Source organism: Aquarana catesbeiana, linkage group LG06 (genome assembly GCF_042186555.1).
Source record: "Aquarana catesbeiana isolate 2022-GZ linkage group LG06, ASM4218655v1, whole genome shotgun sequence".
NCBI classification, from domain to species: domain Eukaryota; kingdom Metazoa; phylum Chordata; class Amphibia; order Anura; family Ranidae; genus Aquarana; species Aquarana catesbeiana.
This window is the reverse complement of record NC_133329.1, coordinates 41006262-41031188: the sequence shown is the minus strand read 5'-3', so window position 1 is coordinate 41031188 and position 24927 is coordinate 41006262. Positions and strand designations below refer to the sequence as shown.

General features: G+C 41.4%; 1 protein-coding gene across 1 annotated transcript; it reads right to left on the bottom strand.

The window, feature by feature from the left end:
- Window positions 1–329: 329 nt before the first annotated feature.
- Window positions 330–17315, bottom strand: LOC141148350 (F-box only protein 6-like). The gene is made up of 7 exons (XM_073635741.1): window positions 17209–17315; window positions 17058–17118; window positions 14720–14757; window positions 5762–5888; window positions 3986–4081; window positions 1733–1868; window positions 330–616 (listed from the first exon to the last, which is right to left on the bottom strand). The coding sequence occupies exons 2-7, from the start codon at window positions 17072–17074 to the stop codon at window positions 482–484; spliced, it is 549 nt and encodes a 182-aa protein (XP_073491842.1). The 5' UTR covers window positions 17075–17118; window positions 17209–17315; the 3' UTR covers window positions 330–481.
- Window positions 17316–24927: the final 7612 nt, after the last annotated feature.

Genomic DNA, 24927 nt, shown 5'->3' with positions numbered 1-24927 from the left:
TGTAAATCATTTTACCAAGCGTTCCAGCAATGCATGACAATGCAGGTACCGAGCCATTCATTTGTAGTACTGTGTTGCTATTAAAAAGAAGGGACAAGAGCTTTTTTGGGTTGTTGTCATGCATTGGCAGCCCCTTTATAATAAATGGATGCATGTTTACATGCCCCTCAACATAGAGTGGGCTTAGTGACTGTAGGTACTACAGTTTTCAGAGCTTCACATCAGCTGGTTGTTGAATAAGCATAATATATTGCCCATTAGATTTATTTGTAGAATAAATAAGTCTGAGGATGAGAGTCATGCTTTATTGACACTCTGGGACTGTAGTATCAGAACAATGACAGTAATGTTTCATATTTCCACTGCTTTGAATTACAATTCTTAGACTGCATCGTATTATAAAAATAGAAAAATCAGGTTAGCAGTGCCCTTCGACACTAGAAGAGGAAATGAAAACATGTCACATTCACGCAGTTGGACCCTAAATGTCTATAGAGACGCTGCTGTTGGTGACTCGCACTCCATACCAGCCGGCCCAGTTCAAAGTGTCCTTCCCACCATGCTGAAAAGAGATATAGCGCACTCCTGGTCCATAGTTACTGAATGTGTGTGTTACCTAAATGGGAAGAGAAAGTAGAGAAAAGTCTTAAATTGAATTAAGGGTTGCTACACAAACAATTGTAGAATGTAGAAAAGGGTTAAAATTAATAGGAAATTATATAAAGTTAGAAAAGTAAGAAACGGGGAACTAATTAAAGCACTGCTTCAGACTTTCAGACTGGGGGGGGTTGGAACAGCGGAAGGTGCTTCTAAAGTATTTATTGCCTCAAGGAGATAAAACTCACAGGAACCAATAGGTAGAAAGGCTCATCTGTGTAATAGAAGTCACCGAGTCCCAGCGGTGTCCAAGAGACATCCAACGAGTGTCCAGTAGGTTTTGTCCATGTACGATATCTGTGTCAGGTGGCAGTACTGAGGATTCAGAGCCAGCCAGCAAGGAAGAACCATGGAAACTGGAAGAGCAGTTGCCACTGTGAGAACCAGCGTGGAACATGGGACCCAGAAGTGGGGGCGGAACACCTTTCGGAGCAGCCTATTGGCTGCTCCTTCATGCCAGGCAATAGGCCGCTCCGAAACATGTCCCACCCACTGCTAATGTCACTTCTGGGTCCCGCGTTCCACGATTCTCCCTTGCTGGCTGGCCCCAGATCTTCCATCAGCACTGTTGTCTGACACAGAGAATACCATACATGGACAGAACCCACCGGACACTACTGGATGTCTCCTGGACACCACTGGGACTCAGTGACTTCTACTACACAGAAGAGCCTTTCTACCTACTGGTTCCTGTGAGTGTTTTATCTCCTTCAGGTAATAAATACCTCTGCTGTTCCCAAATGATACAAAGTTGTCAGGACTTGTGTGGAAGATTGCAGCTCATCTAGAACATTCTATGTCAGAGTTACCCCGTTTGAGTGTCAGGGGTCAAAATATAGTACTGTGGGGGGGGGGGGGGGGGGGGGACACAGGCATCCAGCCCTCCCAAAAGTGTTGACACCAAAGAGACTGAGTGCTGCAATGGAGGAAAGGGTTGCTATGAGTGGTGTCAAAATATCAGAATCTGTTCAAACGTCAGATTTTACACATATTGATGTGTCAAATGTCATCAGCAACTCTTTACGTAAAGCAACATTATGGAAGGATCTGTGAGGAATTGCAATTGGAACATTACATAATGCCATTGGCCATCAGAATGTTGTGGTAGGGTCACGGGCTGTGGGTGAAACTCCTGTAAGGTTTTCTTGTCTGCAGAAAGCAGTCGGACCAACAACTCATACTGGCAGCCACAGTCCTTCCTAGCCGCATACCTGAGGGGAAGAAAGTTTCATAGGGCGTTACCACAACTTTGAGTTATATAAGGAGACTACAGCTTAGCTATGATATTTTATCAAACTTTTAACCCCTTCCTTCCCACCTAAGGGTAAAACAAATCTAAATGCCTAAGCACAATTTTACAACTTTGATATGTGTTAGTAAAACTGTAAATATCACAACTTTGTGCATCCAGGTGGATTATACTGCATTTTTTGTTTCAGGACATATTGGACTTTTATTTGGTGGTAAATGGTAATGATTTCTCTTGATTTTTTTTCTCAAAAAAGACAACTAGCCCAAAATAGTAATTTTTTTTTTTTATAAATTTAGCTGCATATTTCTTGCTACTACCATATTATCTCCATACCATTGCCCTGCAATGTTATGGAGATGGGTGGGGGCCATCTTCCCCTCACTCGTCTCCATACCCAGCAAAGGAGAAGATCCAATCGCCGTGGCGGAGGGAGGGCCGATAAAAGTGATCTTGCGGCGAATCCGAAGCAGAGACCACTATTATCTGAAAGTGGACTGCCGGCCGAAGAAAAGGATACCAGGGTTATGGCAGCTAGCTGCTGCCATAAACAAAGATATTCCTCTTCAAACTTAGGAAGTATATCGGTGTGCGGTGGTCCGTAAGTGGTTAGGATAAAACATGTTCTACTTACCTGCTCTGTTGCAGTGGTTTTGCACAGAGCAGTCCGGATCCTCTTGTCCAAGCAGCTTGCTATGGGGGCACCCGAGACCCTGTCCTCTCTCTCCCCTCATTGGCTCACTGACTGACAGCAGCGGGAGCCAATGGCACTTTGCTGTGTGTCTCAGTTAATCAGGAAAGAGCACCGAACAGCCGGGTCTCTCACAACATCTCTGGACCGAGATGGGGCTCAGGTAAGTATTTGGGGGGCTGCTGCACACAGGTTTTTTATCAATATGTATTGAATGCCTTTACAACCACTTTAAATCTTAGGCCCCTTTCAGATGTAGCAGATTGTCTGCTGAGCAGGTGGATGACAGGTCTGTGTCTCCTCTATGGGACGGTCGAATGAAAACGGACTGCATGTCCGTTTCCCTCCGATCCGCCATCTGTTTATCGCCCCGCATCGGCTCAGATGCCAGTGGACACATGTCTGCTGACATCCGCCGCCCCATAGAGATCAATGGGTGGTCCAATCGGGTCCGCCTGAAAAACGGACAGGCGGACCCAATCGCTCTGTTGGTGTGAAAGGGGCCTAATGGTTTAACCGCTAGCCGACCAGCTGCCGCAGTTACTGTGGCAGGTTGGCATGACTGCGCAAATCGCCATAGCTCTAGGTCGGCAATTTAAGACACTATAGCAGTCACGCCACCCCCCCCCCCCCCCCCCCGTTTATTACCTGAGGCAGTTCATTCCAGCGACGAGCATGAGCCCAGTGGCTCCAGCCGCTGTCTTGGGTCCTCATTGGACAGATTGATTGCAGCAGGAGCCATTGGCTCCCGCTGCCATCAAATCCAGTGACGGGGCCGAGTTCTGCTGTCTGTCAATGGACGCAGCAGCAGGACTCAGGAGTGCCCCCATGGAAAGCGGCTCTCTGTGGGGGCATCAGATGAAGAGGGGCCAGGAGCACCGCCAGGGCACCCCACCCAGAAGAGGACGATCGGGCTGATCTGTGCAAAACCCTTGCACAGAGGCGGCAAGTGCAACATGTTTGTTATATAAAAAAAAAAAAAAAAAAAAAAAAAAAAAAAACTAACAAACCTTTACAATCACCATAAAAAGTGTATGTAAACTAAGAACTTCCTTTTTTGCCCTCTGGTCTGTTAAATATACTGACTCTTACCCAGCTATCTCTGTGACCTCTAAAACATCTACCTCTTATGTTGGAGAAAAAGGGAGAACCTTAATCAGGACATACAGGAGAGGAGATTTACTAAAACCGGAGAGTGCAAAATCTGGAGCAGCTCTACATACGAAGCAATCAGATTCCAGGTTTTATTGTCAAAGCTTAAACTGAACAAGCTGAATCGCAATTCACATTTGCTCTGCACAGATACAAGATTCATCCTACAACTCTCCCTCCACCAATCACATGTGAGATATTCCGTAGATTGGGATCAGCTTATAAATTACACTTACCAGTCTGTGACGATAATGGCTGGTTGAGCTTTGTCCAAAATCTCAACACTGAACCCCTCTTTCAGTAGGTCAATAATCTGGGACTTCTTGCAGGGTCTGCAAAGATCAAAAAAGACTTTTAATTTTTTTTATTCCATATTTAGGACCTCAAGAAAATTATACAACATGATCTATATACATTGCAAAACCTTCTACCAAAACCATATCCTTATCACACCTGGTTGCACTCCCCCAAATCCATCAGGGAAATGTCCTAGTTGTTGACTGATAACTTGGACTACCAGTAGATCAAAAGATTTAAATGCATACCCCCACTTTTTTTAACAAAAGCGCATTATTGTTTGCATTGGCAAAGCATTGCAACTGCGATCAGTGGATTGTGGGTGCCATGCTTAAGTCTCTGCAGATTATTTCCCAGCCTCAGGTCCTCATGCACACTACTCCCCCAGGAATTATGTACCTTCATTTACGGGTCTGGAGAAGTAAATGCTGGACATGTGCTCCATTAGGAACTCCAAGTCCTTTTTCATGGCAGCAGATGGGACTGGTGATCCTCCTTCACATGTTTGTGTGCCTTGTCTGAGTGGATAAGGTAGCTGTGTGGGTGATCCATGCAATTTAAATAAAAATACAGGATGCTATGGGCAGAAGTACCCCATGATTGAAGCTTCGGAATGTGACCAATTCATAGTACAATTTTTGGTGAACATAAAACGTGGTCAGAAAGGTGGACTAAAGGCATTAACACACCCCCACCCCCCCCCCCCTCATTTTGGAAGCAATGCAGGCCAGTCAAGTTTCTCCACCCCAAACTCGTTCATCCATGTCTTTGTGGACCTGGCTTTGTGCACTGGTCCAAATCATTTGGTGGTGGGGGGGGGCGCAGGGTTTGGGCTTGGTCCATTAGTTCCAGTGAAGGGAACTCTTATGGCGTCAGCATACCAAGAAATTTTGGACAATGTCATGCTTCCAACTTTGTGGGAACAGTTTGGGGATGGCCCCTTCCTGTTCCAACATGACTGTGCACAAGACAAGGTCCATAGAGACATGGATGAGTGAGTTTGAGGTGGAGGAACCCAATAGAACACCTTTGGGATGAATTAGAGCAGAGACTGCGAGCCAGGACTTCTAGCCCAACATCAGTGCCTGACCTCACAAATGTGCTTCTGGAAGAATGGTCAAACATTCCCATAGACACACTCCTAAACCTTGTGGACAGCCTTCCCAGAAGAGTTGAAGCTGTTATAGCAGCAAAGGGTGGGCCAACTCAATATTGAACCCTAAGGACCAAGATTGGGATGCCTCATGGTCGTGTAAAGGCAGGTGTCCCAATCATTTTGGTAATATAGTGTATCTTTATTATATAAGCATCTCTAGAATCCAATCCCACTACCTAGAATATGTGACTTTCAAAACTGCAGGAGACTTGGAGTAGGTTGATGTTTCTTTTGGGGCTATTCGGAAGAGAATACTGGTATTGTTTATGATTTAGCAAGTAAAATCTCCCCCTTATGTGCTGGAGATGGAGGGAGAGGCTTTATGTAGTCCAGCAAAGGATAACTGGGCAGGGTTGACACTTGTTGGAATTTCAGTGTAGTAGACAGTTGCCAACTCAAACAGGCCATTAGGAACCAAGCGCAGAGATGTATTCAATGGATTTTTTTCCCCCCCAGAGTTCAACCATCCCATGTGCCATTAGAAGTATAAAATGAAAATCTAAAAAAACAGTTTACAACATTTTTGTTAATGACATTAATGAAGGAAAACTGGCCTTACTGGTTAGAGGTTACAAAGTATTTTGTGACAGATGGATTTGGAAAAAGCTCTCCTTCACCTCCAGGCAAATCTTCAACCTTCCATTTATCACCGCCATTTTCATCTATGGTCCAGTATTTTAAATCCTCTACAGCGGGGGAACACAGGATCGGAAAAAACACATGTAGTTTAAACAAACAGCAAAAGTCATGTTTCTACCAATATAAATGTTGATAAAAAATTGATTGTTAGGCACACATGGTGAAGTCAGCTTTAATAACTTCCACGTCTGTAATTATTAAAGCAGAACTCTAGCCATAAACCTCATATTGACTAGTCCAATAAAATATACAAATAAAACCAGTGTTGGCTGTAATATTCAGCATCAATACAGATATTTCCCCCTTCGTGCCTTTCTGCTGCTAGATGTCCTCCTCAGTCTGATGGCCATCATCATTCCTCCCACTTCCTCTGAGCCCAAGTCATCCTGGATCTATCCCCAGCCTGTGACTGGACAGTGAAAGAAGTCAATCTCTGTCTCCCCTCCAGGTAAATGGAATTATGTACAACCCAGAATGTTGGATTTGGGCTTCAACCTTCATACACTACAACATTACGTTTGTTTTTTGTTTAAAAATTACAAACATGTTCTACTTACCTCCTCTGCAGTTGGTTTTGCAGAGAGCAGCCCAGGTCCCCCTCTTCTCTGGGGCCCTCACTGGCGTTTATGGCTCCTCCCTCCTGCAGGGTGCCCCCCAGAGCAAGCATTAGGGGGCACACAAGCCGAGCCACTGCTCTGTGCGTCCATTCAGACATGGAGCCATGGCTCAGCCCAGCCCACTCTTTCCTCATTGGCTCACTGACTTTGACAGCAGTGGGAGTCAATGATGCCTGCTTCTGTCTCAGCCAATGAGGAGAGAGAGTCCAGGACAGCTGAGCCTCTTGTGCAACATTGCTGTATCAAGATGGGCCCTTCTGCCTTCAGAACTACTTTAAAGTGTTACTAAACCCACACCAGTAAAATCAGTCTGTATATGCAGTAAAGCAGGCTTGTTATACTCACTGTGGAACCTAAGGGGTTAATCATCCTGCATTGTGAAAAAAAAACAAAAAAAAAAAACAAACAGTTTGAGCCGGTCCTCTGATCCTCCCTGTCTCTAATCCATCTCCTGAGAGCACAGAGCCGTGTGGGCGCTCTGCACATGCTCAGTTTTTTTGTGTATTGCTAGAGGTTTTCTCTTGGGAGAGTGCATGTGATCAGCACTGTCCAGACAGGGTCAGGGGTCCTGCAACCTCATAGGACAATCAGGGGAGAATGAAAAGCTTTAGCCAGACACTGATAGAAGTCACAAGGCTGCTATATACTTCTGATGAGAAAAGGTATTTAGCAGTTTATATTTACTAAAATAATTGCATTTCCATGTTCTGTGGGGGACCAGATATAGTGAATGCAGGTTCCTGGGTTTAGCAACACTTTAAGGCTACATTCACACTGCTGCAATCCAACAATTTCCAGTGTGATTATGTTGTACAACTTGGATGTTTGCATATTCTTTAAGGCTAAAAATGGTGCTGGAATCACACCAATGTAGTACAGGAATATTAAAGATATATATTTCGCGCAATATTAATAGTAGATGTGTGCCGAGGTGGGTGATGGTTGCTGCAGCTAATACTGGGATCTATGATCTCTACTTCTATTATGAAGCAATCGCTGCTATTAGCTGGTGAAATGACACTGATAAATTTAGACGTGAAAAATTACAAATCAATCAACAGTAGTAAACCATAATACTATACTATTGACGTGCCTGAACAACGTGAATAAAGTGCATGACTGTGGATAAAGATCTGAATAAAATTAATGATTTTAGGAGATTAATTTTAATTTGTTAATTAATTTGCAATTGATTATAAATACCATAAAATAATATTCATTCAATAGTGACCATATAAATTAATAATAGTCCTCTTCTGTGCTATAATAAAGTGCAAGTGCTCAAAACAAGGTATGGTATGTGAAGGGTTAATATAGCATATGGAGAGTCTATAAATAATTCTTCTAGTGAATCTTGATATAAGTGATGTGATGAATATGTTTCCTTCTGCTGCTGGTGTCTCCTAGTATGGTCTCACAGAACCCTCACCTTCAGTCTGTGATATTCAGTGGTGTGACTTTAAGATGTGGGAGTGATCTCTGGGAGCTTTTCCTTTGCTTATTTTTTTCTCCATCATTATCTTTATGTTGTTCCGCTCTGGTAAACTCAGCAAGGGGGAGATACACTAGTGGAGCCTCTTTTCTATTTTATTAAAGTTTTCAAATTGTAAAGGGGGATGTTTATTAAGTAGTGCTCTTACATTTAAAATGTTAAAAACAGGCAAAGTATTGCATAAAACGAACTGGTGTTCTCAGCGCCCTCTCACTTGTGCTTCAGATGTGTGTATCGCTCCAGCCAAGCGTTACGACACCGTCACGTGTCTTCATCTGGGGACTGTGACGGTGTCGTAACGTGTAGGGATTGGCTGGAGCGATACACACACACACACACACACAGCACAAGTGAGAGGGCGCTGAGAACGCCAGTTCGTTTTATGCAATACTTTGCCTGTTTTTAACATTTTAAATGTAAGAGCACTACTTAATAAACATCCCCCTTTACAATTTGAAAACTTTAATACACTAGTGGAGCCTCTTTTCTATTTTATCTCCCCCTTGCTGAGTTTACCAGAGCGGAACATAAAGATAATGATGGAGAAAAAATAAGCAAAGAAGGAAAAGCTCCCAGAGATCACTCCCACATCTTAAAGTCACACCACTGAATATCACAGACTGAAGGTGAGGGTTCTGTGAGACCATACTAGGAGACACCAGCAGCAGAAGGAAACATATTCATCACATCACTTATATCAAGATTCACTAGAAGAATTATTTATAGACTCTCCATATGCTATATTAACCCTTCACATACCATACCTTGTTTTGAGCACTTGCACTTTATTATAGCACAGAAGAGGACTATTATTGATTTATATGGTCACTATTGAATGAATATTATTTTATGGTATTATTTATAATCAATTGCAAATTAATTAACAAATTAAAATTAATCTCCTAAAATCATTAATTTTATTCACAGATATTTATCCACAGTCATGCACGTCAATAGTATAGTATTATGGTTTACTACTGTTGATTCATTTGTAAATTTTCACGTCTAAATTTATCAGTGTCATTTCACCAGCTAATAGCAGGGATTGCTTCATAATAGAAGTAGAGATCATAGATCCCAGTATTAATTAGCTGCAGCAACCATCACCCACCTCGGCACACATCTACTATTAATATTGCGCGAAATATATATCTTTAATATTACTATTAAGTGTTGGTGTGAACACCCTCATTTTGCAGCAATATTTATTCCTAATTTTTCTTATTTCTATTATATTATGGTTATTATATTCACATAGCACTTTATTATAGATATCCACCAGTGCGAAGGACACCTATAAATCTAATGTAGTACAGGAAGCTCTTCCAAAGTACGCCATGCTGAGTTGCATTGGGGTGAACGGGCACCATTGAAAACAACGCCTTTGTCATGCAATTCTGTGCAAGTCAAATTGCACTGTGCAATATATAATCATGGTAATGTGCTATGTTTATTTCCTGTGCTCATCGAGATGAGAGAATTCCTATGTAACCGATATTCTGTTTGAAAGAGGCATTTCTTCAAGTAGTCTATGTTTAGTCTGATTGCCCCTCTCCCACATTTTGTCTTATGAATATAAAAAAAAAAGTCTGTAAGATGAACCAGATGTTGAGAGCTCATATATCTACTCTTGCCCCCACCCTTGTAAAAGGGGAGGTAATATTGGGAGTGTGTATTCTTCCGGCGCAGAACACAGTATGGGAGTTTAAGGAAAAAGCTCCTTGAAGACGTTCTTTTCCATCTTGCCTGCTCTCAGAACATACATTCTACAGCACACAGCTAGTCTTCAGGACACATGAGGTTTATCGGTCATCTTAAAAAGCCAAGACAAAAAGGAAATCCACATGGCCTGTCTATCTTTGATCAAAAGAGATTTATACGAAACACTAATTATGAATATGAATGTACTATTTTTGTAAGTATGTTCCAAGTTTGTGTGTACAATAAAAACAGTTTGATATAAGCTGACTCAGATATAATTAACGAAATTCGTCTCAGTCATTATAAAAAGCTTTTTCTACAATATTAAACTTTTTATTACATTGGCGAGCCAGCCAGGAGGGAGGGAATACTACTCATTGAAAGCCTGCGTTCTCTGTGGGACTAGAAGACAAAAAAGGAACTTTTTAAACCAGCCTGAATAAGAAAAGGAGGGGGTTCGTTTGTTTTTTTGGGAGTAGAATGCTTGTAACAGTTTTTTGGGCAGCCATGCACTCCAGCAGATGCTGCAACAGACCTTCACTCCAGCATACACAAGACACATACAGTATGAGAACTGCTGTAACATCCACACACCCGATTCTTGTAACATTGTTATTTTATTATTAAAACCAAAATGATCTTTTGTACAAGATGAGCGATTAAGAACAGAAAGGTTTATTTAAACAAAAATTAGATGCTGTTAGCACAAGTCTAGACAGAAAGAAAAATGGTAATCAAATAGTTGCCACGTGTAAGGCCACACCCAGAGATGGTGAGATGCACATCACGGGCAGAACTAAAGTTTCAGGAGAAAGTGGCAAAGTAATTGACAAGGTCCATTTGACATCTTGGATGTTCAGGGGACAATGGTACTAGTTCAAAGACTTCTCAATTTAGTGATAAAAGCATGTAGAAATAAAAAAAGGTGGGTATAACAAATTTAATATTCTGAGATTAATGATGCTGCTTTTATTTTTTCAGGAATGAATTATAAAAATTTAACCTGGAGGAATCATGGATTCCAGAAAGAAGAAAAGAAGTCCAGTTCAACAAAAGAAAAGTGTTAAAGAGAAGATTTATCATCACAGGATTAATCTTTTCCCTAGTGACAATTTTATCTATGGTAAAGTATATCACAAATTGTTCCATCTATGCAGTGGTTAACCGGATTGAAGATTTACACAAAGTCATTACATTATTCAGAGACAAAAGAGATCTAGACACTGATATCAATATAGATGATAAAAGTGATAAAGACATTAATATTAATACAGAGGACAAGAGTGATAAAGATATTGATTTTAATACTAATGACAGAAATCATTCTAGATATGTTAATATCAATACAGCTGAAGAATTGTATGGCTATGTGTAGGACAGGGATATGATTGCTGTATGGCATTATATTTCATTCATAGTAATAATGTTGAGGTCAACGTTAAAATAGAATCCAAAACAAATTTTGTTAAAATGCAGGGATCTTATAGACTAAACAGAACCGGAATTTTTAATGTAATATATTGGGAAGGAGTTTCTGGTCAGTATTTGTAAAAGGTAATAATTCAACAATTTGGTCTGGAGAGGTTACTAATAACATAAGGTCTGGAAAATGACTTTATCAGAAAATGATTACCCATTACAAAAGTTTTGTGAAAATATTAGATCCAAAACATTTAAATATAATTGGAGATGAAAAAGGGAACGTTGTAAGAACATGGGATTTTAAAGTAACAAGAAAATTAGCTCAAATAAGGGTTAAAGTTAGTATTTCTGTGGTCAACATCATTATTCCAGAGATTTATATTTTCCTACAATCTTTAAAAATTATTGAAGATAAAGATGGTTTGCATGCGATATGTAAAACAGAAATTTACCTCAAGATTCTTGGATAAGGAACGGTGAATTTTTGGGAAGTTTTCTTCAGTTCTACTATTATAATTAATAAAAGGAATTTTTGGTAGTGTAAATTGGATCAATAATACATTTGTTCAACAAATTAGAGCATCTTTGAATGATACTGGTGTATATGAATGTTGCATATCAATAGGAAATTATCCAGGGAAATGTGCGAAGGCAAGTGTTGTAGTAATGTCTCTTGGGAAAACTCCATGTATTGGTAAGAAAAGCGTTTCTGCAAGTCCATTTCAGATTAACTATTTCCAATCCAGAACTAGAGAGGGAAAGTTTGTCATTATATTGTGGAACTTTAATGTTTCAGAATGGAAAATTTCTACAAAGGTTTCCACAATGTAAAGGACATTTGGTTAATATGGAATTGGGTATTGAAAGTTGGTTTGGAATAGTAGAAATCATAACAGAAATAAGTGTGGTATTGTTGAAGGTATTTTAGGAGGAATTGGGAGTATAACAAATAGTATGGATATTAATACTTTAGAGTCTGATCTTGAAACAGCTGGTTTAGTGGGTAGTAACGGGATTAAAATACAGAGAAATTTAAATGAAATTTTTAGAAAATATGGTTATTAAAATAGCTAATATAATGGGTCCATCTATTTTACATCTTCAAAATATTACTCTTCATTTAATGACAAGTGAACAGTATTCTCATATTGCCAGAGCATGTTTAGAGATCCAGACTGAATATTCCACTAAAATTTAAAATAATTACGCAAACATTTCAGAGTGGAATAACTCCTCTTGGCATTTTACAGAATTTACCCAGAGAATATGTATCTGCTATAAATCATACAGATTTATGGGTAAATAAATGGACAGGATGCAAACAGGATGTTTGTTATAGTTCTTTGATACCTATAGCAGGACGAGAACAAATTTTGGTTCCAATCACTGTCTTGGGATTAACTATCAGCAATACACAATTATACTATAAAATAACAGTATACAGATTTTGCATTTAACAATGAAAATTCTGAATTAGAACAATTAGATCTGTCATTGTGTTTACAATTTCAATCTAAAGTTATCTGTTTACCTAATCAAGACAAAAGTATTTTTCATTCTTGTTATAATCATACATTATGTTCAGCAAGAATAGAAGTTGAAACTATGAATTAATTACTCGTGTAGATAAAAAAGGAAGAAGGTTTGCTTTCAGATCATGTCAGATACAGAAAGGGTTAAAATTTCTCTTGTACAAATACAGAAAACCTAAATCAAGGCTTGTATTGTATAGAAGGAGACATTGTAGCAATAATTATTAATGGGTTTAGAACAAATTTGTCAAATATGCTTATGAAAAATATAAGTGCTCTTTCCACACAATATAATATATCTCAGATATATATCTCAGAATTTCCTTGGGAAGAATGGGCAAATGTAATTCATAAGGATAAAGGTTTATTGATAGCTTTAGCTAAGGAACTTCAGAATGCAGAAATATTGTTTAAACATGAACAAGGTAATTTGCAAGAGATCTCATCAATGGTAAGAATACAGCCGCAAAAACAGCGCTAAAAATAGCGCTGTTTTACCGCTGACGCCCCCACCGCCCCAGTGTGAAAGGGGCCTAATAGTGTATCAATTTGGGGAAAATCTTCAATAACCTCAGCAGCAGGAAATATTTTATCACATCTATAGTTATTCTTTTTATTATTATGTTATTTATTATATTCCAGTTATGTTTAATGTTTAGAATGAAACAATTATATTATCGAATCAGAAATTAAATCAGGAAAGGAGATGATTTATTGCAAAGTAAGCTTAGAAGAATGGTTTTAGTATTGCAAACGCAGTTAATGAAAATACATTTGGAGTTATTGGATCAAAGTCAGAGAATGTGATGAATGAATTAAAATTTTGAAAATATGATTATTATTCATATTTTAGAGGGGAATGTTATATTCTTAATATCTAAAGATTAATTGGCTTTATACATAGTATGTATACCTATAATGGTATGAATAGCAGACATTGAGTTAATAACATCCAGATGGTGACTTATTAGCCGAGACTTCAGATATCTAGAACCCGTCAGGATTTTGATGGAATATGAAATATATATATATATATATATATATATATATATATATATATATATATATATATATATATATATATATATATATATATATATATATATATATATATATATATATATATATATATATATATATATATATATATATATATATATATATATATATATATATATATATATATATACACACACACACATATATACACACACAGGGCTTTTTTTCTCAAACAGGTGCTGGAACTTAGAGTGTAGAGCTGTCACTTGTAAACAGAAACCAGACATCTGTTTACAAGTGATTGTGGTGAGCAGGCACCAAAGGGTCTGAGCCATAGGTGGTGGAACTGAGTTCCACCAAGTTCCCCCTGGGGAAAAAAAAAAAAGCTATATACATTTTTTTTTTTTAAATTATTCCTATGTAACCGATATTCTGTTTGAAAGAGGCATTTCTTTAAGTAGTCTATGTTTAGTCTGATTGTCCCTCTCCCACATTACATCTTATGAATAGAAAGTCTGTAAGATGAACCAGATGTTGAGAGCTCATATATCTACTCTTGCCCCCACCCTTGTAAAAGGGGAGGTAATATTGTGAGGGATTATGGGAGTGTGTATTCTTTTGGCACGGAATTCAGTATGGGAGTTTATAAAAGGAAAAAGCTCCTTGAAGACGTTCTTTTCCATCTTGCCTGCTCTCAGAACATCCATTCTACACCACACAGCTAGTCTTCAGGACACATGAGGTTTATTGGTCATCTTAAAAAGCCAAGACAAAGGAAATCCACATGGCCTGTATCTTTGAAACAAACGAACTATATTTGAATCTTTTTTTGATCATATATGAAACACCAATTATGAATATGAATGTACTATTTTTTAATTGACGAAATTCGTCTCACAATTAGTCAACATTATAAAAAGCTTTTTCTACAATATTAAGCTTTTTATTACAATTGTATGTACAGGTAAACAAACCTCAATGGAGAGGAGCCTCAACACAAAGTGCTTATTTTGTATCCTTACAAGTACAGTAAGAACCTGTATATCAAACATTGAGCTCTTCATGTAACCAATCACATTTTCATTCATACACTCAATCAGGAATAACAATCTCACCTAGAGCGCATGGATTTTTGATCAAGTTGTTCTTCAGGCTAGATAGAAGAAAAAAAAAAAAAAAAAAAAAAAGAAGAATTATTGGTGAAATATTACCATTTAACCACTTCAACACAGGGCACTTAACCCCCTTCCTGCCCAGGCCATTTTTCAGATTTCAGCGCTGTCACACTTTGAATGACAATTGCGGTCATGCTATACTGTACCCAAACATTTTTTTATTTTCTTCACACAAATAGAGCTTTATTTTGGTGGTATTAAATCACTGCTGTTTTTATTAAAACAAAAATTGTGAAAAAAGGTTTTTTTTTTACTTTGTTTGTCAGTAAATTTTGTAACCAAGTAATATTTCTCCTTCACTGATGTGCGCTCATAAGGCGGCACTGATAGGCTGAACTGGTGGGCATTAATGAGGTGGCACTGATGGACACACTAATATGCCGCACTTATGGGCACTGATATGCAGCACGGCTAGGCAGTACTGATGAGCATTGATTGGCAGCACTGATAGCCAGCACTGACTGGCATCGCTAATGGGCACTGATTGGTGGCACTTGTGACCACTGGTGGGTGACACTGTTGGATCTATATTGTAATCAGGGCACTGATGATCAGCGCCCCTTTTTTATGCCTAGATTTCCCCCTGCGTGGAGATGCCGCTGATCGGCTCTCCTCGCCACACTCAGTGTGAGGCAAGGAGAGCCGATTACCGGCATCTGTGTTTACATGTGACTGGCTGTGATTGGACACAGCCAATCGCCTGGTTAGAGCTGCGGACGCGTCCCAGAACGAGAGCCGCACTGCCTGCCATCATTTGATGGAGGGCGGGTGGCAGATAGTTAAACATCAGAAACATAATTTTCATGAACATACTTGCCTGCTTTGTATAATGGTTTTGCACAGAGGAGCCCCAATCCTCTTTTTGGAGCTCATGGCTCCCCCCCCACTGCAGTGTGTCCCCACAGGAAGCCACTTGCTATGGGGGCACGTGTGCTCGCTCCCGAGCCCTGCTCTGTGTGTCCATAAGACACTGCGGGATTCAGCCCTGTTCCCCCCCCCCCCCCCCCACTTCCTCATCAATGGCTGCGATTAACAGCGGGAGCCAATGTCTCCCACTGCTGTGTCTGAGCCAACGAGAAGGGAAAGAGCCTGGAGAACAGCTGCTCTCATGCACATCACTTGATCGAGATGAGGCTCAGATAAGTACTGGGGGGGGGGGGGGGTGGGGGGGGGGGGAGCTGCATACTGAAGGTTCTTACCTTCGTGCATGGAATGCATAAAGGTAAAAGTCTCCAGCCTTTAGAATAACTTTAAAGCAACTGGGAGCAATCATGTTTATTTTAAAAGGGTCACTCTTATTCTAGGTAGCTTCAAATTGCAGTGCCCCAAATTGCATTAATGAATTTAAGAGCAATTACCCCAATCTTTGGCCAAAGGGAAAACGACCATTTCTCGTCAAAATAAGTTTGTCAACATGTGACAGAACCAACAGGGACAGGGGACTGCAGGGTGGTTGGCCTTTTCCTTACTGACTATGGGCCCTGGCGTTTGAGGGGGCTCTATTCTTTGGGAGGTGTGTACCTGGAGGACCTTTAGAGTAGTTTTACTTTGGATTCAAGTCCATGTCTCCCTGAGACACAGATTCTGAGAACCGGAGGACCCAAATACAGATTTGGGGCCTCTGTTTTGTTGGGGGGTAAAGAACCAACAGCCCAAAACAGCTTTGGCTGCTTTAACCCCCTCCTAGACTCAGAAACTCAATACAGAAGATTACAATCGGCTCAAAACAACCTGATGCCGGGGTCTCCTGCTTGTTATGCGTAATCATGTTTGCCTATCCTGTCTAGGTGTGAAGGGTCTTTCTCCCATTGTGTGCCTCCTATCTGTGCATTCCCCTTGTTAAATGAGTCACCTAGTGTTTCTGTCTGCTGTCACCTTGTGACTTACAATATTGCATTCTGATTACTGGGGGAGAGAAGATGGAGGAAATGCTTCCTCCTGCAGCACACTGACGACATCAACTTATCCTAGGCAAAGTCACTGACTGGAGTTCAAGGATGGCTTTAAGAAAAGGTGGCGTTTCTGAAACATATTATTGCCGAATATAATATATGACTTATCAGAAATGTCTTCATGCAGGCTTGTAAAGTTACTGCAATATTTTCATCTGATAATTTCCTGTTAAGTCTTTGTAGCCTTGAGCTCTAGATTTTCCAAATCTGGTTCTGGCTGAGAATTACTGTTCAACAATGTTATCTACTTCTCCCTATCCTGCATGGTGTGTGCACAGAAAATAGACCCCATACATCGTGTGTGATCAGGTCAATGGTAATCTCACCTATTTGTTGCCCACATATTTGCAGTCACAGTTGCCGCAGCTGAGCAGGATTTCACATCCACTATATAAAAGAAGAACATAAGAGAATTACAATCAGCATGCAAAAAAATTAAAAAAATAAAGAGTGTCACTGTGCAAAGTCCATACATACAGAATAAGAATAGTCTTCTCGCTCCCTGGGTCTTCACCACTGTCTTCTCCCTCTGTTCTTCCGGTGTTGACTCAATGCTCTCTCCCACTCTAATGTTGGGTGTGCCACTACTTGTGTTGGCATGGGGCGGGGTCACTGGAGGCCCGTCCCTTATGACATCACCACCCATCATGCCCGGGCGGTGGCATCATAAGGGGCGAGCCTCCGGATGATGTAACCCAGTGACCCCGCCTCATGCCAATATAAGTAGTGGCACACCACGCACCCAGCATTATAGTGGGAGAGAACATCGAATCAACATCTGGAGAAGACAGCAGAGAAGACCACGCTCAAAAGAGTGAGAAGACAGTGGACAAGACCCGGCAGAGGCAGGAGAACTGGAGAGGCCTAGAAAACATCAGCGGAGAAGAACCGCAAGAGGCAGAAGGCGTCGCCAGTAGAGGGAGAAGAATTCAGAAGAGAAAAACCGAAGCTGCCTAATAAATTACTTTAAAAACCCTGTGTACTAGGTTTTATTTTTGACACTTTTTTGGGTGAATGGGTAGGGGTACAATGTAACCCATACTTATTCACATAGTGTGGGGGGGCCGGGATCTGGGCCCCCCCTTGTTAAAGGGGGCTTCCAGATTCCGATAAGCTCCCTGCTTGCAGACCCCGACAACCAACAGGCAGGGTTGTTGGGAAGAGGCCCTTGTTCTCATCAACATGGGGACAAGGTACTGTGGGGGGGCGCAGGGCCCCCCCTGCCCCAAAGCACCCACTCCCCCTATGTTGAGGGCATGTGGCCTGGTACGGCTCAGGAGAGGAGGGTGCTTGCTCATCCCCACCCCCCCCCTTTCCTGACCTGCCGGGCTATGTGCTTGGATAAGAGTCTGGTATGGCTCCTGGGGGGACTCCCACACCGTTTTTTTCAGCATGCGAGTTCCCCTTAAAATCCATACTAGACCGAAGGGCCTGGTATGCTCTTAAAGAGGGAACAAATACCTTTTTTTTCACATTGTGCGTGGTGTTCCCCCTAAAGATTCATACCAAACAGTGCCTGGTATTGTTCGGGATCAAAGTCGGATCCCTGTTCATCATGTCGTACAAGTGTGAAAGGGGCCTGAAGCTGTGTAACATTTGTAATCCACTTCTAAAATGCTTTAAAAAAAAAGCTTGTAAAATGCTGCAAAAAACAGCTTTAAAAAAATACCAGTAAATCAATACGCTCGGGTGTCAATGGAGCCTAAGTTAATTTAATAAAAACAATTGATTTAGTAGAATAGAGCCAATGTGTTTTGGCGGCCATACACACTCCCCTTTCATCACAGCTACAAAACAAGTACATCTAAATGCAAAAGAAAAGGACTGAAATATAAAAATGATAATGCAAATATCGAATAAGAGGAAATGAATATAAATGGCAAAGGATACATATACATATTTTTATTACAGTAAATGGCAAATTCTAAGATAACAGTATCTTACATACAGATACAAAAGGTCACAACAATTAGCCAACAGTAAAATAGAATGATATGCCATATCTTAATAAAAGCAGGATAATATTACCGTTAATATATATTAAAGTGGTTGAAAATGTATTTTTTTTTTAAAATAACAAACATCTCTATACTTACCAGCTCTATGCAATTGCCTCTTCCAGGGTCCCCCGCCGGCACTCCAGGCCCCTCCTTTGTCCAGTGCCCCCACCGAAAGCTTCTCATGGGAGAACTTGTGTGTGCCCGCTCCCAAGCCCAGTTGCTGTGTCCATTTACCGGGCCCCACCCCCCGCTCCTTTATCACTGACTTTGATCGACAACAGCAGGAGACAATGGTGCCTCCTGGTGCCCCAGCAAAGCCAGTGAGACATGGAGGGGAGAGAAGATGTGGACAGCACTGGATCAAATAAAGAGCTTAAGTAAAAGGGAGGGTGGGGGGCACAGATGTATAAACATTTTTTAGCTTAATGCAAGGAATGCATTAAGGTAAAAAAAAAAAAAAATGTTTAGGCTTTAGACCCACTTTAAGTACAGCTTGCCAATGGAGTTAAATGAATTGCTGTGTCTAGGACAGCGCTTCAAACTTTTTTCAGTCAAGGCACCCTTCAAAATTATAGACAGTCTTGGGGCACGCCATTCTAAACTGTAATTACATTTCTAATAGGTTTACATAATGCAGCGCCATCCACACACATAGGACACCAAATGTTAGAGGTCATTTATTCTTCCAAAGCAAATACACTTTTGCACACTGGTACCATCTAGTATTCCAATGGTTCCCCTCTCCCTCAGGTTTTCTCCATCACTTAGCTAATGTGACCCCAAAGTTGGAGAGAGAGACAAGGGAGGGTTAACCACTTCCCGACCGGCTAGCAGAATGACGGCCGGGCGGTAGTTCAGTTATCCTGACTGGGCGTCATATGACGTCCAGTAGGACATCAGCCGGCGCGCGCCCGTGGTGGCGCGCATTGCAGTGATGTGGCGTGTCAGTGTGACACACCGATCTTGGTAAAGAGCCTCACACTGAGGCTCTGTACCACGTGATCAGCCTTGTCCAATCATGGCTGATCACGATGTAAACAGGAAGAGCCGTTGATCGGAACTGACAGACGCGGAGTTGCTGCTATGCGGACTCCGAGCTCCTCCGCTCCTAATATATCTACATCTCCGATCTACTTATCTGCTTTGGGAAACCTCTTCCCTTTTCCTCTTTTCTTATTCCTCGAAACTTCTAGCAACCTTCTCTCGAGGTTAAACAAAGGTGATTTATTGTTATACTGTTGATGGTGACTAATTGAATTATGTGTGATTCGAGATTCTCTTGCTTTGAAATTGACATCATAGGGTCACTGTCCTAATCTTTACATATATAAAATAAAAAAAAAAATAAAAAAAATTAAAAAAAAGGGGGGGGGGGGGGGGAGAGAATCAGAAAACAAGGATGCTGTATAGACCGGCATGCTCCTTATTACCGGTGGCATTGGCTGTTAGGACACCTGCAGCTAGAAGGTTGTAATGGTGCACAATGAAAACCCATGGCTTTGTAGATCTAAAAAGGCTTCATCCACCCGCCAGCTTGTATTCAATTTTTGGGAAGCTTTTAGGAATTTTGCCAAGGCACCCTGGTTGAAAAAAGGCTGGTCTGGGACATAAAACAAATGTAATATATTTTTTTACTACAGCATAGCCATACAGTACATGAAGCAAACAACAGACTTGGGGGGGGGGGGGGGGGGGGGGACACACCCTAAAAACATGTTTACATTCAAGATGGTGCTGTTATAAGAAAACAGAGCAAAATAGATTACAGCGCACACATACAAAAAAATGACATTTAAAACACCTGAACATATTCAAAAATATGGTCCCACCATATGGGACCATACATTTTTGTATGTGTGTGCTGTAATTGTGGTCTCTTAGCAGCACCATCTTGAATGTAAGCGCATTTTTAGGGTGTGTCCCCCAAGTCTGTTGGTTGTATATTGTAAGGGTCCTGACCAGATCACCCTTCATTACCTCTTATTAGTGTCCACCAGTGTTATAAGAGGAGTCCTTAAAGTTCTCCCATAAAGAGGAGTTTGTCTCCCATGGTTGAGATGCAGGACCTTTCATTCTATGGATAGTGTAGGACCTACTGATAATGGGGTACTGTGACACAGTAGTGGGCTTAGCACTATATGACCATATGGTGGGACCAAATCCCCATATTTTTTAATATGTTCAGGTGTTTTAAATAGCCTTGCAGGATTTAAATGTCATTTTTTTGTATCTCAAAAGCATTCCTTAGGAATTGAGATGGACTCAGGTGAACAGAAACCAAATAAAGCTGCAGTAAAAGGAAACCTAAAATAAAACATATCAGTGGCAAAGTAGCTCAGAGTGGAAAGGCTCTATCAGCAGATAAGAAAATGTCTGAAGTAGAACATTAGAAGACATCATACCCGGGATTTACTGCTTGGCAAGTTTCAGGAGGACAGATACACACCTGTGTAAGTGAATGCTGCAAAGGTAAGTGATGTTCTCATGTTGGGGGTTTAAATAGAAGAAAAAGGTGCAGAAATGTGAAAAAGGGGGAGGAGAGCAGGTGCATGGGACCAATGAGGGATCATCACTGACTAGCCCTGAGGGAGAAAGGAAGGAAATTGATTGCTTCACACATTTAACCACTTGAAGCCTTTTTCTGGCACTTTTTGTTTACAAGTTTAAATCAGTATTTTTTGCTAGAAGTTTACTTATAACCCCAAACATTATACATTTTTTTTTTTTAGCAGATACTCTAGGGAATTAAATGGTGATCGTTGCAATTTATGTCGCACGGTATTTGCGCAGCGGTTTTGCAAAAACAATTTTTTTTTTAAAAGAAATACACTTATTTTTAAATTATTTTTTTTTAAAAAACAGCACACAATAGTTACCGCAATTTTTCTTTAATGTGAAAGAAGATGTTACATCGAGTAAATTGATACCTAACATGTCATGCTTTAAAATCGTGCACGCTCGTACTATGGTACCTAAAAATCTCCATAGGTGACGCTTTAAACGGCTTAGCAGGTTCCCTGGTTTAGAGCACTAGAATTATTGCTCCCACTCTAACGCGATACCTCACATGTGTGGTTCGAATATTGTTCACATATGCGTAAGCGACTTGCTTATGCGTTCACTTCTGCGCGCGAGCACGGAGGGATGGGGGCGCTTTAATTTTTTTTATTTAACTTTTTATTTTTACACCTTTATTTTAACCCCAGTCACCAACACTGCCCGAATGAATGACCAATCTACGCAGTCAAAGGCTTTTTCTGTGTCTGTAGACAAAGTGAGATAAGGTCTAGGGCCTGGGTACAAGCCCAGTAGATAAGATGAATGGTTCTGGGATAGTTATCTCGCGCTTCATCTCCTACAATAAATCCTGTTTAATCCGAATGTATGACCTGGGGCATGAGGTGCGATTCACTAGTATCTTTGCCAGAATTTTAATGTCTGCGTTCAGCAGAGATATTGGGCGATAATTTTGCGCTAAGGTAGGTTCTTTGCCCTCTTTCGGGAGTACCCTAATGTGTGCCAACAGGGCTTCTGGGGGAATTTGACTACCCTTGGCTATAAAAATTAAGTAACTACACATAGGGCCAAATAACAGGGGGAGGAAACATAGTATGAGTAACATAGCATGCCTTAGTATAACCGTCTGGGCTGATAAGAGATTCCAGGGTCATCCATTGTTCTTCAGCTAGGGGCGGAATGCCGGACCCAGTCAAGTATGCCTGAATGCTTGACAACCTAGAGGCCTGAGCCTCAGGGGTAACCTTTGCATCTAAAGAGTAAACTTGAGCGTAACAGTCGCAGAACAGGTAATTTTAGAAGAATGAGAGACTGCTTCCCAGAGGGAGATTGAAGTTTATGGACATGTATCTGAGCACGTCATTTATGAAGAGCTCTGGCCAGCATTCTGCCACATTTGTTACTGTGTTTATAATATTTGTGAGAAAGATAACAGCATTACCTGCTAACTTTATGGTCCAGCAGGCGTGAAAAAAGGTCCCTAAGCTCAGTCAACTGTTTTACTGCCTGGGGGCCTCCGTGATACTTATGCCGAAGTTCAACCAGCTGAAGGTTGCCCAGGACCCTCTGAAAGTCTGCCTGATGTTCTTCCTTGCTTCTAGATCCCTTTTAAATCAGTATGCCTCGCACCACTGACTTGTGTCCCTTCCAGACCATCCCCTCACTTACATCATCGGTAGAGTTCCCCCCAAAGTAATACATGAGAGTATCAGAAACTTCTGCGACCACTGCAGCATCATCCAAAAGATTTTCGTTTGACCGCCAAAACCAGGCTCGATGGGTGCCCCGCGGCAAGGTAAAGGTGGCGGAGACCAAGAAATTTGACACAGGAGCCATGGATATGATCTCTATCTCTGTGCCCTACCCTAGGTTAACACCTATGCGTTTTTTAGTGCGTTTTGCAGAAATGCACTACAGTCCATTTAACATGGTTTCCTATGGTACACATTCACAGCTATGCGTTTTTTGGCTGGTGCCTTTTTGGAAAGGGTCAGGGACTTTTTTTCCGCGTGTTGCATGTAATAGTTACATATAGTTACATAGTAGGTGAGGTTGAAAAAAGACACAAGTCCATCAAGTCCAACCTATGTGTGTGATTATGTGTCAGTATTACATTACATATCCCTGTATATTGCGGTCATTCAGGTGATTATCTAATAGTTTCTTGAAGCTATCAGATAATCACCTGAATGACCGCAATATACAGAGATATGTAATGTAATACTGACACATAATCACACACATAGGTTGGACTTGATGGACTTGTGTCTTTTTTCAACCTCACCTACTATGTAACTATATGTAACTATTACACGCAACACGCGGAAAAAAAGTCCCTGACCCTTTCCAAAAAGGCACCAGCCAAAAAACGCATAGCTGTGAATGTGTACCATAGGAAACCATGTTAAATGGACTGTAGTGCATTTCTGCAAAACGCACTAATAGACTTCGATGGAATCACACCAAAAACCCAAGTTTTGTATTTGTGATGTGATTTTTGATGTGTTTTGCATTTTTATTTTTCTGTTTAAAACACTGTATATAGTTGGTTGCTAAGGAGGGGGCCGGGAAGCCAGCCGCCGCGTCCTTAACAACCGTTGAGTCATCAGCTGTCAGCGGGCTTCCCCGCTGAAAGTTGAATGTAAAAAGAAAAAACGACGTGGGGTCCCCCCCGTAATCCATACCAGACCTTTATCTGAGCATGCCGCCCCGGTAGTTCAGGAAAGGGAGGGGATGAGCAAGCGCCCCTCCCTCCTGAAACATACATACCAGGCTGCATGCCCTCAACATGGGGGGGTGGGTGCTCTGCGCCCCCCCACAACAAAGCACCTTGCCCCCATGTTGATGAGGACAAAGGCCTTTTCCCGACAACCCTGGCCGGTGGTTGTCAGGGTCTGCGGGCAAGGGGTTTACTGGAATCTGGAAGCCCCCATTAACAGGGGGTCCCCCATATCCCAACCCCCCCTATGTGAATGGGTATCTGGTACATCGTACCCCTACCTATTCACCAAAAAAACTGTGAAATGTTAATAAAATACAAGAGCCTGGTTTTGACAAGTCCTTTATTAAATAAGAAGCCCGGAGCCACCTTCTCCCGGAGCCGTCATCTCCCTGTGTCATCTTCTGCTGTGTTCTCCCGCTGAGCTGTCTTTTTCCTCGCCGCCGGTGTATACTTCATCACTGCTGGTTACCTGTTAGAAAGACAGTTTCAGGACAAGATCGGCTTTTTTTTGTTTTTTTAGCGGGTAACTGGTGGTGACGAAGAAGACAGCGGTGGCGAGGAAGTAGACACCGGCGGCGAGGAAGAAGAAAGCTCCACGGGAGAAGACAGCACAAGAAGAAGATGACTCCAGGAGATGACTGTTCCGAAAGAAGCACCCCCCCCCATGTTGAAGGCATGCGGCCTGGTATGGCTCAGGAAGGGGGGACAGCTTGCTCGTCCCCTCCCTTTCCTGACCTACCGGGCGGTATGCTCGGATAAGGGTCTGGTATGAACTTTGGGGGGACCCCACTCCATTTTTTAAAAAAATGGCATGGGGGGTCCTTCCAAATCCATACTAGACCCAAAGGGCCTGGCGTGGACCTGGGGGGGGGACCCCACGCCATTTTTTTGCAAATTTTTTTACATCCAGCTTTCAGTGGGGAAGGCCGCTGACACCTGATGACTCATCGGTTGTCA

Excerpts from the sequence above, each read along its gene's own strand:
- LOC141148350 (XM_073635741.1), bottom strand. Across the intron at positions 1,869-3,985 it reads GCCATTATCGTCACAGACTG|GTATGCGGCTAGGAAGGACT; the intron begins GTAAGTGTAATT and ends TCTTCCCCTCAG. Across the intron at positions 617-1,732 it reads CTGATGGCCAATGGCATTAT|GTAACACACACATTCAGTAA; the intron begins GTAATGTTCCAA and ends CTTCCCATTTAG.